Here is a 13,603-nt window from a genome sequence, read left to right as displayed (position 1 = left end):
GCTTTGCATCGGCTGCCTTTAATGTGTGCTGCTCACCACTCAACTACGCCATTGACCCCATTGATTGGTTGTCACATCCCATTTCTCCAGTAAATAGGACATTTACATATGTGTCTTCCAGTAGCTGGCGGCTTTCGATGCGAGCTGCTCTAGACAGTTTACTGGTTTATAAATGGACCTTAGCCGCCCAAGGAAATAAAGCACTAAAGATAAATTATATTGCATCATTTGTGACGCAGCCTAAAGTGAACATTTGCGCTTGCAATGTTCTTACTATATGTAACCAGCAGGAAATTATATCAAATGAACACATTAATGAAAGCCTTTTTTTTCTCTTTGGTTTATTGCATCTTTGCACACAGTCTGTGAGTCTTATTAACAGTGAGTGAAGGTGCGTTTGCTTCGGCCTCATGGATGCGCTCAACCAAACAACAGCTGTATTTGTGGGAGTCTTCACCCTTCAGCTGTTCTCACTTCATCAAGTCGAGTGGGGGTGTTAAATATTGGTTCATGTCAGGCCTGCACTTCTTGTTCCACCACTTGTTTGTTCAGTGGAAAACAGGTCCTACAGTTATAGCTCAGGGATCTGTGGAAGGAATTAGGGTATGAACATGCGTCTGTTCATGTTCTTCATAGGTTGCGTTAAATGTTGAGAAAGTAATTAAATGAAAGAAACTGCCACTGCAGGAGCAGGTGTGTCCAGGCTGACTGGGCCTCTTTCTTACAGCCAGCCACTATCATTCAAACAAATGAGCAGACCACAGACCTATTTCCCAAAGCAAACAGGTCCATTAGTGGTGCCGTTCACCTCCTGGGTGCTCAGCACAGTGTGTGCAGTGCCTCCCCAGTCAGAAACACACTATCACTTGGGGGCAGCTTCAATATGTTGTGAAAAGAACCGACAGCTTTTTATAACTTAAGATTTTGTGTGTTGTGAGATCTGCTCAGGCTTTGGCCTTGTGTGGATGCAGTGACTGCCCAGCGGTGAGCTGCCAGCCACAGATCTCACAGGGGAAATTACTGAATGCTCTAATGGTTGACTACACATGAAAATAGATCATTCTTCCTGCGAAAAGTGTATAAAAAGCCCTGAAGCTATGAGAACTGTTCGCCACAATGCTGTCAGCTAATGTTTGAAGCACCGCCGTCTTTAACGAGCGACCCGGAGAGGGTTCGGCTTCCTGTATGCTCACTGATCATGCAGGGTCCACACCTTCCGCCCTTAATGGCGCTTGAGCAAACATAAACAGCACTGTGGAGTTTTATAGTCTCAATCCATCAACGGCTATTTTAGTCTCTGGAGTTTTATAACCGGCCTTTTCCCAAGTCTAGATAGCAACGTGAGGACTGAAGGCCAAAAAGAGGCCCATTCAACCAACATCCTTACTGGGAAGTTTTCATAATAGTTTTGCTTGAGGAGACGGATGTGGTGACGTCTGCTCATATCAAACATAAAGGTCTAATCTTGCTACTGGCAAACAACATGGAATGAATTATTCTGTGAAAAGAGTGGAGTTCTACTTTGTCACCCAATGACAGCTGGGAAAGGTACCAGCACCCTGACGAGGACGAGGGGCTCGGATGAAGGATGGAGGGAGCAATATGATGCATTGGGTTTCTATGTTCATAGCTGTACATGTCATCAAGATAAATGACGGCACGCAAATCACCTTAATCAATGTAGTTCTGTAATGTGACATCACCAAATACTGTACAACCACAGCTTTCAATGGATCCTATGTACATGGATCCATCAGTTCTTGAGTTCAGCTGCATCTGTTTCCATTAGGCTTTCATTCAGCACTTCCCACTGGGCTAGTCTTCCATTCAGCTGTGTTTTATAAAACATCATCCCTGACCAGTGTAGTAAACGAATAGAGTAACTGAAAACCCTGAAGTGCAGGAAACCCGTGGCAGCAGTGATGAAGAACGCTGAAGCATCCAGGCCTCTGCCGAGCTGCTGTGGCTCAGTAACCCACTGCTGGAGACCTGCAGGATGCGACTCCAGCTCAGGGCTCATGGCACGATTGAGGCTTTACTGGTAAATGGTGAATGTGAACATCAGCATGTTAACACGCTAAGTAGCTCTGAGCAGGAGACGGCCATGGGCAGATGGAAGCATTGTCATCATAAAGTCATCAACTTCAAACCTGTCATATCAGCACTAATTAGACTGCTAAGCTCAGGTGCTTCATCTGTACACAAAGTATGAGAAGAAAAACAAAGTGACAAATGAAGTTTGGATGTTTTCTCTTTTATAACAGCGTCCTAGCGCTGCGTGCAAAGGATCACTGAATAACTTAGGCACATTTATGTGTGAATGGGAAATATTTACACTGGAAAATAAATAAATCAGAATTCTTATGCATATATATATTTTATGTGGGTTCCTCCAGAACAGACATGCAAGGCTACATCAAACATGCGTATTCAGCATCGCTAGGTCCTTATTGTTTCCCTACGAGTTCGCATACAACTCCAGACTGGCTAATCTGTGTCATAGCAGACTTAGGCTAATGTTTGTCATTTAGTTTTGCTTATTCTAATTATACATTTTGAAGTGAAAAATTCTGGAGTTAACTAACTAACCAACCTCTAGATGTAGTTATAACAATAAGGACTGTAGCAGGCTGAACGTCTAAATGCCGTTTTACGTTGGTTAACACACATATGCTTTTTATGTAAAAATACAGGACAGGGTAAATATGAGTCACACATCGTGATACATTCAGCTAAACATATAGTTAGACTTTAACATCGCACACCAACACCAACTCCTTCACCATCAGTCTGTCCCTGCTGCATGAATACTAGTATTTTAATAAGTTGTGTGTCCCAGTTGCTAATAATGATGCAGAGCTGCAGGTGTAGAATGATAAATATGATGGAAAGTATCTTAAAAGTTGGTTGAATAAATGTCTGAAAGCAAAGCCAGTGTTCTGTAGGTGACGAGTGTCAACATAGATGTAGGACTTTTAATGTGATGCGCTGCTTGTTATTCAGTCAGGCGTTTACGTAGTGCTGGAAACCTGCAGGTCCTGATCCCACGTTGTTTCTGGCATCCAGTGTCTAAAACCCAGTTTTTGACCACTGTATATGAAGCTCTGCTATTGGCACATGGGAAAAGACCTTCCTTAAATGAATCCGCCGCTCTGTTCACCTCTTTTTCTGAGACTCCCTCCTACTGAATGTTCCCATCTTAGCAACTTGCGGTTTAGTGGCAGCCAGGGAGCGTGGCCACTGCGCCCACCGCCAGCACTGCTCCGTAACGGCTCTCGTCTCTTAGGTGAAAACCCACTTACTGCCGATTAGTGGGGGAAAAGCTAAAGAAGAGCTGCGTGAAAATCGTTAGTCATGCATTGGTGCTATATACAGTAAGAGTTATGAATTACTGTAGGTTCTTGTGGTAAAATGAAAAGTGTGGAGCTCTTCCTAAAAGAAGAACCTCTAAAAAAGTCACACTGTTTAGACTCCAGCTGTTTTTGTCTTTTAGACAGTGTGACTAAGACATTAATGTCTCCGAGTGTTCCTGGGAAAACCAGAGCAGTGTGATGACTGTTTAAATAGAGTTTGTATGTTTGCATCACGGGGGAATAGTTTGAGCCGGGGTTGTGATTCATTTCTGTGCCTTTACGGTAAAAGATTTGGGGTCAAGCTGTTTGTTTGACCAAAACCGCAGATTCACTGTAGTTTTTGTGTGTTTGAAGCTGGTTGGGTTTGATTTGTCTTCAAGGATTGAACCTAGGGTGCTTTGAATTTCACAAATCTGACGCCTGTCTCCATCTCAGCTAAAACAACAAATCCCGTTGCTTTTACTGGTCTTCCTCAGAACGTCATCTGACTCAACACTATGTTGGGCCTTGTGTGCACCAGACTGGCGTGGGACAGGTGACGTTTTCCAGGAACATTTCATGACCGTTTACAGCGAGGTCTACACTGTAAATACGGATCTGGTTTCCGATTTCATTCCAGGATGAAGGGCGCCTCTTTAAACTGATGGGGGAGTGTCAGCTGAAGGTCCTGTGTCTGTGTGCGCTCGGTGGGAGGGCGGGGCTGATTCAAAAGGCAGCTCTTCCATTTTAGCTACGTTTGAAGCAGAATATTGAGTTGAAATTCTCTCCTGTTTAAATTTTGAACAATCTTTTGCAACACAAATCTTCCGTTTAGTTTAGTAAAAATTCAAATAGAGCAAAATTTCTGAAGTGTTTCTAAAAACTTTACATGTATGAAATGCTGTTTGAAAGTGAACCTCACCCTCCCACCTCGAATTCTCAGGCTATTTCTCCAGATTAGTTGACCAGGAGCTCCTGGTACTGGTCGGACCGAAGGAAGCGGCCAAAGGAGTCTTTCTCCATCAGGGCGTAGATCCGCTTCTGGGCCAAGTCGAAGGTCTCAGGGGAGACGTCCACCAGGTTCCTGAGGGTCACGTCCTTGGTGAAGTGGTCAATGTTCACCTGTGGGAGGAGGAGACGAGGCGTTCTGTCAAAGCACATAAAGAGAGGATGCTAAAAAAAAATAGAGGAATACGGTTGGTGCTTAAAGTACGCAAACCCCGATTTCCTATTTTTATGTTTTTAAACTTGCATCGCACTCAGAGGACCACATCTCAACCGGACGTTAGCTGAGTTTGTTTCCATCCTGCGCTGGTGAAGTGTGGCACCAGTTGCTTGACTCCAACGTTCCACAGGGTCTGACTGCTGTTCATCCTGTTTCCAGGCTTTGTGTGTGTGTGTTTGTACTGCATGTCCCCCCAAAAATATCACAAACTGTCTCGAGAGCCTTCAGATAACAATTGAGAAACGTGGCAATAATCCTCCCGGAAATGTTGGCGCTGGAGCCAAGTCGTTAAAAAGATAATGATGATGTTGCTTTAAATGCACGGAGCCCTTGAGTTTACTTTACCTGCTTGCTCCCATGCGTGCGCTGTCCACTACGTGCAGACTGTCAGAACGTTCCCTGTCTGGAGCTTCATCTGTTTACCCTGCCTGTATTTCCTCTCTGCGCATTCAGTCACTGATTAGATAAAGCCTCTCACGCCTTCACGCAGACACCTACAGCTGCTTTTCATGCTCGTGTGTTACAGGGTTTAGCGGCGCCCCTGACCTCTCTGGGCCCCTCAGACTGAATGAACTCCTCGTAGATCTTCTTGGCCTTGGTGGCCATCTTCACCGGGTTCTTGGTCTTCTTGTAGTCCTCGCAGGCCGTCCAGAACTCAATGTTCTCGTCGCTGAACTCGGACTGCAGGAAGCTGCGAAACGCAGACAGGCCGTCTACAGTAGGAAGAGACGTGGGAGGATATTAGATCAAGAGATGAACGAACAGTACAATGTTAAACAACGCGTGATTGGAAGGAGCTTGCTCGCATGCAACTATTTTATTTGTTTGGAGTCAGTTTTCAACATGGAACCAAAGCATTTTGACGTCAAAGGTCATGTTTGGAGACATACCGTAAACATTTTTTTAACTATGAAAGAAAAAGAAAGAAGAATTAGAAACTCAAGTTAATTTTTCATTTATGCTTGTCCAAATCTGAATTCCTCATATTAAATTTGAAAAATGACTTTAAGGGATTTGCCAGTAGCATGAATTTTAATTAAGGGTGCAGTAACCAAATAATCTTCAAAATCTGGCACTAATGCAGCCGGTGAGACCTGAGAACAGCAGGACACCTGTTTTCCAGCAGAGAGAACGCTGCCGCAAGAAAAATACAAGAATGAGGATTGTAAACACTTGTACAAAGACATCAGGTAATAATATAAGACATTTACATTTAAAATGCACATTAGTTTACGATTTGACCCAAAATTAAATGATTTCCATTTTTCTATTTTGCCATTTTCATCATACAGTAGCTGGGATGTATTTGATCATTTAGGACTTAAGCAGAAAGTGAATGTTTTGTGAATCATAAAGATTCTTGTTTACATGTAGAAATAAACTTTAGAAAGAAAAAAAACATTTGACACATTTTTCCTGAAACTCTAAATCCTTATTATTATCCTTATTATATTATTGGTATGAATGAAAAAGCAAAGTAGGTATCCCATAATAAGCATCCAAATACAATCTGAGCAACTAGTCAGTTCAGACCATTGTAGTGAAACACAAAGCCAGCAACAAGTCCCATTGTGTCAGCCAGCATGTGCTGGGGATGATAAGCGCTGAGGCCTTTATCTGTGATCTACTCCACTACCTTGGTTCAAAATAACACTTAGAAGAAGGACACAGAAACAGAAGCACGTTCACAGAGCGACTGAATTAATATTCCTCTTTCATTTACTGCCTCTAACAGGCTGGAAGGTCTACGCGGTGTTTACAGGATGAAACCACTGAAATTCCTTTAATTAATGACTGCGTCATCAAGTAGAAGTGCTCATGAGAGCAGTCATTTATTTAGCATTTCCTGTAACACAATGTATGACATTATGAAATTTGGAACTTGGAAGAGTCTGGGGGTGGGGGGGATGGGGTCAGCTGTACACAAGAGGCAATAGCTCAGTGAGAATCCGGTGGGAATTAACGAGGAAGAAACCACAAATAAAAATGTTAGCGAAAAAGCTCGTGAAGATAAATAATTGTGGCTCGGCAGCAACTGTGCAATAAATCAGCAGCGTCTCCCTCGAGGGAGCACAGCGCCGAGCATCCGCAGATCAACGCAGATCAGCTCAGACACACATGCAAACAGTGGTCTCGTTGGCCGGGACGGCTGAGGAGCCACTTAGAAGAGGTCGTCTGCCGCCCAGCGAGCCCGGTCGGACCATGTGCTGTGTCAGCTGGAACATCTGTACGCGCCGGCTGATTGGCTGAAGAGCTCACCACTAAACGCCATTAATCTGCAGAGTTAATCATCTATGTCGCTCCGAGGCTTTCAGGCACTTTGTGAGGTAAACAGTGGGGGGGGGTGCGCTGGTTGAGGATGCGCTCTTCGTACGGTATATTTAAACTACAGCTTACGTACCCTACTGTATGTAGTACAGAGCATAAAAGTTGTAGGGTAATGTAATACTGTATTCCTCATGTTTGTGTCGTGAGCAGCCATTGTGGCCAACGTTAGCTTTATTTCTTTACAATAATGAATTCAATAAAAACAACAAGTACTTGCTGCTGTGTGTTTATGGATTCCAGACCTTGCTACAGGCCCGGTTCTGTTTACAGACAGACAGACCCCAGACCTCAGGGCAGCCATGTGTCCTCTTTGTACTGGTTGAAGTGAAACCAGTGGGTCCGCTCCTGTTTGTTGTTGTTCACACATTATCTAGACAGCGGGCGACGTTACAGCTGTCGGCTGAACAGCCGTCTGTTCTCTTTGCTGCTTTTCTTCTATTCTACCCTCGACCGGTCGAGGCAGACGGCCGCCTTCTGGTTCTGCTGGAGGACGGAGATCCTGTTCGCTGTGGCCCGGTGCTGCTCACGTGGGACGCGTTACTGTGATTCTAAGTGCCCTCTGTTGTTATTTGCCACCATACAACTGAAGTGAATACATCAGAGTGAGTGTAAGAAGGAAGAGAGCACCTACAGTTGTTGTTCAGGACTCGGTCCAGACCCTCACGCCACTGAGCAGCTTCATCAGGAGTCGGCCTGCACACAGAACACCTCTGCTAACACAGCGGCAGCAGCTACTGCATTATTGTGTGAAGGGTTTACATTCAGGTGAGTTCAACCTGAGAAACATTTACACAGCAGAACATCAGATGCTGGTTCAGATGTGATTAGTGGGATAAAACATGTTCTTCATAGAACAACCTTTCAGCTTTGTGAAGTACATGATGGTCTAAACGTCCCTTCTGGCTTCTACCCATTAAAATACATCTCTACTTTACCTAAACATCTGCCATCTGTATATAGTTCTGAAGAGAGGTCATTGAATATATGGAAAGCAGAAAGAAATTCACTGTGAGTCTTATTTACATTGAGTGCAGTTTCTCTGGAAGAAGCCAAGTTCAAACGCCTTCTGGTCACTCGCTTCCAGTATCTGGAGGCTGATCATCAACGTTGCCTCGATTGCTGCATATTTAAAGGCACGCTTGATGTTTTCATTTTCACAAAGGCAGACTGATCAGACTTTGATCTCACTGATTCTCAGAACGTGGAAAATGGATTCCAGGCGGCGTCAGGTCCAATCACGAGAAGCACTGAACCACTGAGCAGTAACTCAGTACCTTTGTAGAAGGGACGAACACAGCTGCTACCGCTCACCCACGGCGCCGGTGTCGATGTGATCTCAGGCAACTTATTAGGAACTGGCCTGATTTGCACATTTCAGGTTACAGTGCTGGGGCGTTTCCATGGTTACGAACAAAATGTGACAAATCAATCAAACAGGTAAAACCGATGGGCAATATTCCGTCCAAACGGTGAGGAGGACTTCACTCGACCTCCTTCTGTCTGACTAAAGGCTGAATCTTATAATGTGATGGTTTCTATAATGGTGACAGGAAACCAAGCAGAGCTGAACTTCACACTTGCACTTAAAGCCCAGCGTCTGAGTCAGTCCCTCGGTGGCTGTGACTAACATCTGGACCCAGTCAGTGTCAGCCGAGGTTTACGCTGCTTTGATGTCTCATACCTGCTCTGCTCTGCTCTGTCATTTATCTTGTTAACACTCAGCAAACATGTCATTTCTCTCCCACAGGGAACACTCACTTCTGCAGCTTCTCCGGCTTCTTCTCAGTCTTCTCCGGGTACGCGATGATGAGGTCGATGCCATTATCCGGCTTCTGCAGTAAAACTCCCAATTTTGACTTTATCTCCTTTGCCCTGGATGAGAATTTGGTATAGTATTAATATAAAATAACATTAAACTGAAATGAATAAGCTTTTTTTTACTGTAAACAGTTTCCTCTAACTGAAATGATCTGTGTTCTTGAGGCACGACAGATAATTTGTTGGACTTATTTACATGATCTACTTAAGCCATCAAGAAATAAATGTATAGGCTGATTTCACAAAAAAGTCAAAACCTCAGAAATAATAGTGTCACATACAGTACATACTGAAATGACACATGCTGAAAGTCCAGTTTGTGATTCTTACTAAGAAGCTGAACTTTTTGCACCATACATTTGAGAGCACGTGAGAAGTGCTTACCTTTCGATGCAGCTTTGGGGTAAAGCTGCTAATCCTTTACACATCGTCCGGCGCTTTCAGTGGCAGTACTTGAGAGAATTGAGTTTTCCTGTTTGCACGCTGAGTCTCAGAGCTCCTTTTGCTTTCTGACTCTGGCTCGCGGCACATGGGGAGTTTTATACCGACGCCCTTTGGGCTCCGGGCCAACAGCTAAGCCAATCAGACTGGAATGTGTAGGACACGGGCGGCTCGGATCCTGGCTGAGGAAGGGCGGGATTTCAGATGTGACTGTCTGTTTGCTTTGATCTGTCAATTAAGCAGCCTGTTGAGGAATAGAGCAGGATACAGACACGCACGCTGTGTCATGTACTGTAGCAGCCCATTTACCATTAAGTTTGGATTCAATAACAAAGACACTTGAGTTTGGAGTGAGCAACATTTCATTCTATACATGTAAATGTGAATTGAATTTGTTTTAGATGTCGTTTAGAGTTTTGCTTCTAAATTTACTGCAGCAGAGTTTGGTTTATTTACCCTTGACTGTAAAACTCAGTCTTAGGAGTAAAACGCTGTTTATATAATATTAAAACAAGCTCAACAGTTCGTAACAGATGTTCCAACAGGAAGAATGTGGGAACTGGAACCATGGAACTGCTCAAGTAGTTGGATGCAGCCAAACACATTCTGGGGATTTTACTGTCGAGCCGCAAAGATGCACAAGATTCAAGAAACTAAACAAAACGAACAAAAAAAGCTTAAAATTAAATATTGCTGCATACAGTAAATGGCTGCACAGATCGGTGAGGCTCTGATGACGAACACAGTGCTAATATCTGATGCGTCCTACAAATGTCTGCGTCATCGTAGCTCAGCTCGTCTTTTTTTAACTTAAAGAAGGTTTGTTTTTAAAGCTCAGCTTGAAGTGTATTCCAATATAAGGTTCTTCACGTCACAGTCAGCATAAAAGCAAATCCCGCTTGATTTCAACAAACATTTAGCGTTTAATAGGTTCCAGTAGCTTTTGTCAATGCTTTGTGGGTTTATTATTTACAATGTAATGACTGATCTTCATTATTCTTCATGAACTGCTTTATTGACCAGTTTAGTTTGATTTGAGTCAAAGCACGTGGTCTTAAAGTTACGTGACAGATGATGCAAATCTGAGTTCTGTGACTACTTGTGGTTCGGCTGCAGCTATTAGGATCAGACCAACACTCGGCTGCATAATAGCTGTTGGGTAACTGTCGTTACACAACACAATGCAGTGAGAAATTACAATTTTCCACCGGTTTTCTATAGTGATCGACTCCAGTGTGTGGCAGACGTTACAGTAGCAGCTTGATGGAAAACACACTGTTCAGGATGATTTAATCTACAGTCATTCATTTCTTTGTTTACACAGTTTTTGATAATTCAAGCTCAGCTGAAGATGGATTTGAGATTCTGTGGTGAACTACAGTAGTGTGTTAGATTCTGCCAAAGTGCCCCTGAGCACAGGCGACCACCGTCCAGCGCCTTTGCACCGATGAGCTCGTTAGGGTGGAGCCACGCTGGTGATGACCTCCACCAGCCTTGACCTTGACCTGACCTTCTGTCCACTGCTGTGACCTGATTGATTGATGCGTCTGATTGGTTTGAAGACGTTCCGCTTCATGTCTGCCTCTTGATTTGTAACTGTGTTTATTTAACAAGAGGAAGACGTCAAACACGAGGCAGCGAGAAATCGTACACAGAAAAGCCACAACGATCACAACATCTGTCTGTTAATGAGAAATCAGAATTTCCAGCATTTTCTGAAAAATGAAATGATGATCAGGATGTGAGTCCTGTGCTTTGTTGGTCCACCGGTCACTGATTGTTGATTCACAGTAAGTGTAGTACGAAAACATAGGCCGGCACGTAGCGCAGGCGTTGCTAAACCTTTCTGATCCATATCACTGCAGACATGAATGGAGTTGCAAAATAGATGTTTAAATCCTGATGATTAATGGAGCCAGAACAACACACTGGCAAAGTTAAGCAACCTCATCTGGACTCCATTTCCAGCGGCTCCTGTTCGAGCGTGTTATGATTCTAGGCACAATAAAACATATTTTCCAAATGATCCAATAATATAATAGATTTTTCTCTAACATTCATCAACATGTTCTCCAACAGTCAATGTAGATACGGTGTTTTAGTTTTTGTTGTAGTTTTGATACTGATGGAGAGCAAGCGGATATTCACATCCCTGCAATAGTTGCAATGCGTTCAGAAATTCGATTTCAGCAGCACTTTTATAGTGAACTAGGAGCAGCTCAGACATCAGTGACAAAGCCGGAGTCCAGCGATAAGCTCTTAAACTATGAGGTCATCGCTAGAAGGGAATAAATGAGCTCCGTGGGACTGGATGCAGCATCTTCAGTCTGCTTCACATTAAAGGCTTCCAGCTACAGGTTCCACAGTTAATGGGCTTCATACTGTACGATAAAATAAAATGGCTTTAACACCTGGCTGCTTCGTGCGATGGACGCGTCCTGTGCAGCCATCACATTGTTTCTGGAGGTTCAGGCAGGAACAGTGCTTTGACTCAATGTGTACTTAGGCCCAGAGCTAAAGCTGCGCCGCTGTTCAAATAAAGCGGCAGCAGTTGGCAGCCAGGTGTCTGCTTTACTGCGCTGACAGACGCTCAACGCTCAATTTAGAGTGACCCGAACGCTGCTTCCCGAAACTTACGTAAGACAAATGATGTACAGGAGATTACATCTGTATATCTAATGACTGCTTTGTTTTCTGTTTGTCTGTTAAATATGGCGAAACAGCCACTGAAAGGGTAGGAACCAGTTTCACCATAGAGGCAGATGCTGCGCAGCCAGAGGCAGATGCTGACTGTCGACTGCAACATCTGGCTGCACTTCACGGCCATTTCCTGGTAATGACAGCGATTGCCCTTTGAACTGTGATGAGCAGGCCCTTATCGCTCCATTTTTAAAATAAGAGCTGGTCATTTGCATCACAGACACATGCTGATGCAATGCTTCATCCTCTCTCTTTGCCACACTTCCTCACTTCGGGGAAAGAAAGGCTTGGACCTGCTTCATGGCAGCCACATGCCTTTTTGCCAGACAGGAAGGCAAGCACAGGTTTGGTCTTATCTCCCTGTGTTATGACTCCTTTTTCTCAGATTACAGAGATTACAGACAGCTCTCCTGACGTTTCGCTCACTTCCTGCTCTTAAAGGTCAACAATAGGAACTCTGAGATAAACGCTGCCAAAACATGGCTGCTGTGGCTCAGAGCGCGTGTGAATTGGAGGAAAATCAGTGTGATGTCAGCGCCAGCAGCTCGGTGGTAAATGCAGAGAGCGGCATTTCCTTTACTGGACGCAGCAACCAGTTCTGCTGATGCTCCGGGCGGGAATGTTCTTCTTCTGTTGGCAAAACATGTTGTTCACAGTCCAGCTGAACGTTGTGTTGTGCAATTCAGGTTCTGTTTTACCGCAGACTTACTCTAAGCATGGGATTTTTATGTGATAATGCCACAGTGGGAAAATGAAGGTTACTTTATGTATATTCAGGTCAGTTTATGTATATTCTGTAGGAGGTTGGGTCTTTATGAAGGTCGTCTTAAGCTGCTTTGTGATGTAGGTTTAAGGCTTTACAGGATATGATGATCCTGCTATATTGGATTATACAGTATGGCATGTGAGTGTGGGGCCATCTGCCTTGACTGGCTCATGATCCACAGCTGATGTCTGTGATCCACAGCTGGAACCATCAGGTTGTACTTATATCCAACCTCCACTATTATGTTTTTAGTAGCAATAAAAACCAGCATGGACAGAGCCGTCGAGGAAAAGCTGTCGCTTTATGAGGTGTCAGAGAAGTAAATTCCAAATACGTCCGTTGTTGTATTACCTTCTGTTCCCTGCAGCTTCATACCTGCATCTCAGTGGAACAAGCTTGGGTGACGACCAGTCAGCCAAGACCAGCCTCATCAAAGGCCGGGATGAGGATGGTTAAAAGTCACCATAATGATCAAGATCTAGAGGAAGATTAGGCCTGATGTCCGTGGGGGGAATGACCTGCAGACGTGCAGCACACAGCGGAGTAGAGCAGCACGCACGCATGTGTTTGTGTGATGCCACAGGAAAACATTCATTCTGGTTCAGTCAGTGAGAAAACAGATATTTGGACGATAGTTCAAAAGCATCACATACTGTATTTGTTCAGTTCATGTCATCACACGTCCTGTGTGCTGCTCACTAAGGTGCTGCTCTGATCACGGATGGATGGATGTTTGATGACAGAGGGAACTGGGTCACCAGTTGCGGTTTCCTCACAGATCGGTGCACAGTTTCATCTAAAATGGAATCAGACTTTTTATAACTGTCTCTACAAAGTGGCCCCGCTGAACCTCAGGCAGGAGCGCGCGTGATGGGGAGGTGTCCAGCGTCTCCGTGCTCCGTCCGCAGACCCGCAAGAGGATATTAAATCGCTTTTCCCACAGCAGCATTAATTGTTTTCATTAGGTTGTTTATTTGCAGAGTCTTTTCCGGT

The 13,603-nt window shown here is 44.2% G+C and overlaps 1 protein-coding gene across 1 annotated transcript; it reads right to left on the bottom strand.

Moving 5' to 3' along the window:
• Positions 1-2,238: 2,238 nt before the first annotated feature.
• On the bottom strand, positions 2,239-9,246 carry LOC114854191 (regulator of G-protein signaling 5-like). Its single transcript, XM_029148365.2, has 5 exons — positions 9,088-9,246; positions 8,644-8,757; positions 7,517-7,578; positions 5,104-5,270; positions 2,239-4,454 (listed from the first exon to the last, which is right to left on the bottom strand). Exons 1-5 carry the CDS (start codon positions 9,129-9,131, stop codon positions 4,290-4,292), a joined length of 552 nt encoding a protein of 183 aa, XP_029004198.1. The 5' UTR covers positions 9,132-9,246; the 3' UTR covers positions 2,239-4,289.
• Positions 9,247-13,603: the final 4,357 nt, after the last annotated feature.

This window comes from Betta splendens, chromosome 4 (assembly GCF_900634795.4).
Source record: "Betta splendens chromosome 4, fBetSpl5.4, whole genome shotgun sequence".
NCBI lineage: Eukaryota > Metazoa > Chordata > Actinopteri > Anabantiformes > Osphronemidae > Betta > Betta splendens.
This window is presented reverse-complemented; position numbering and strand designations above follow the sequence as displayed.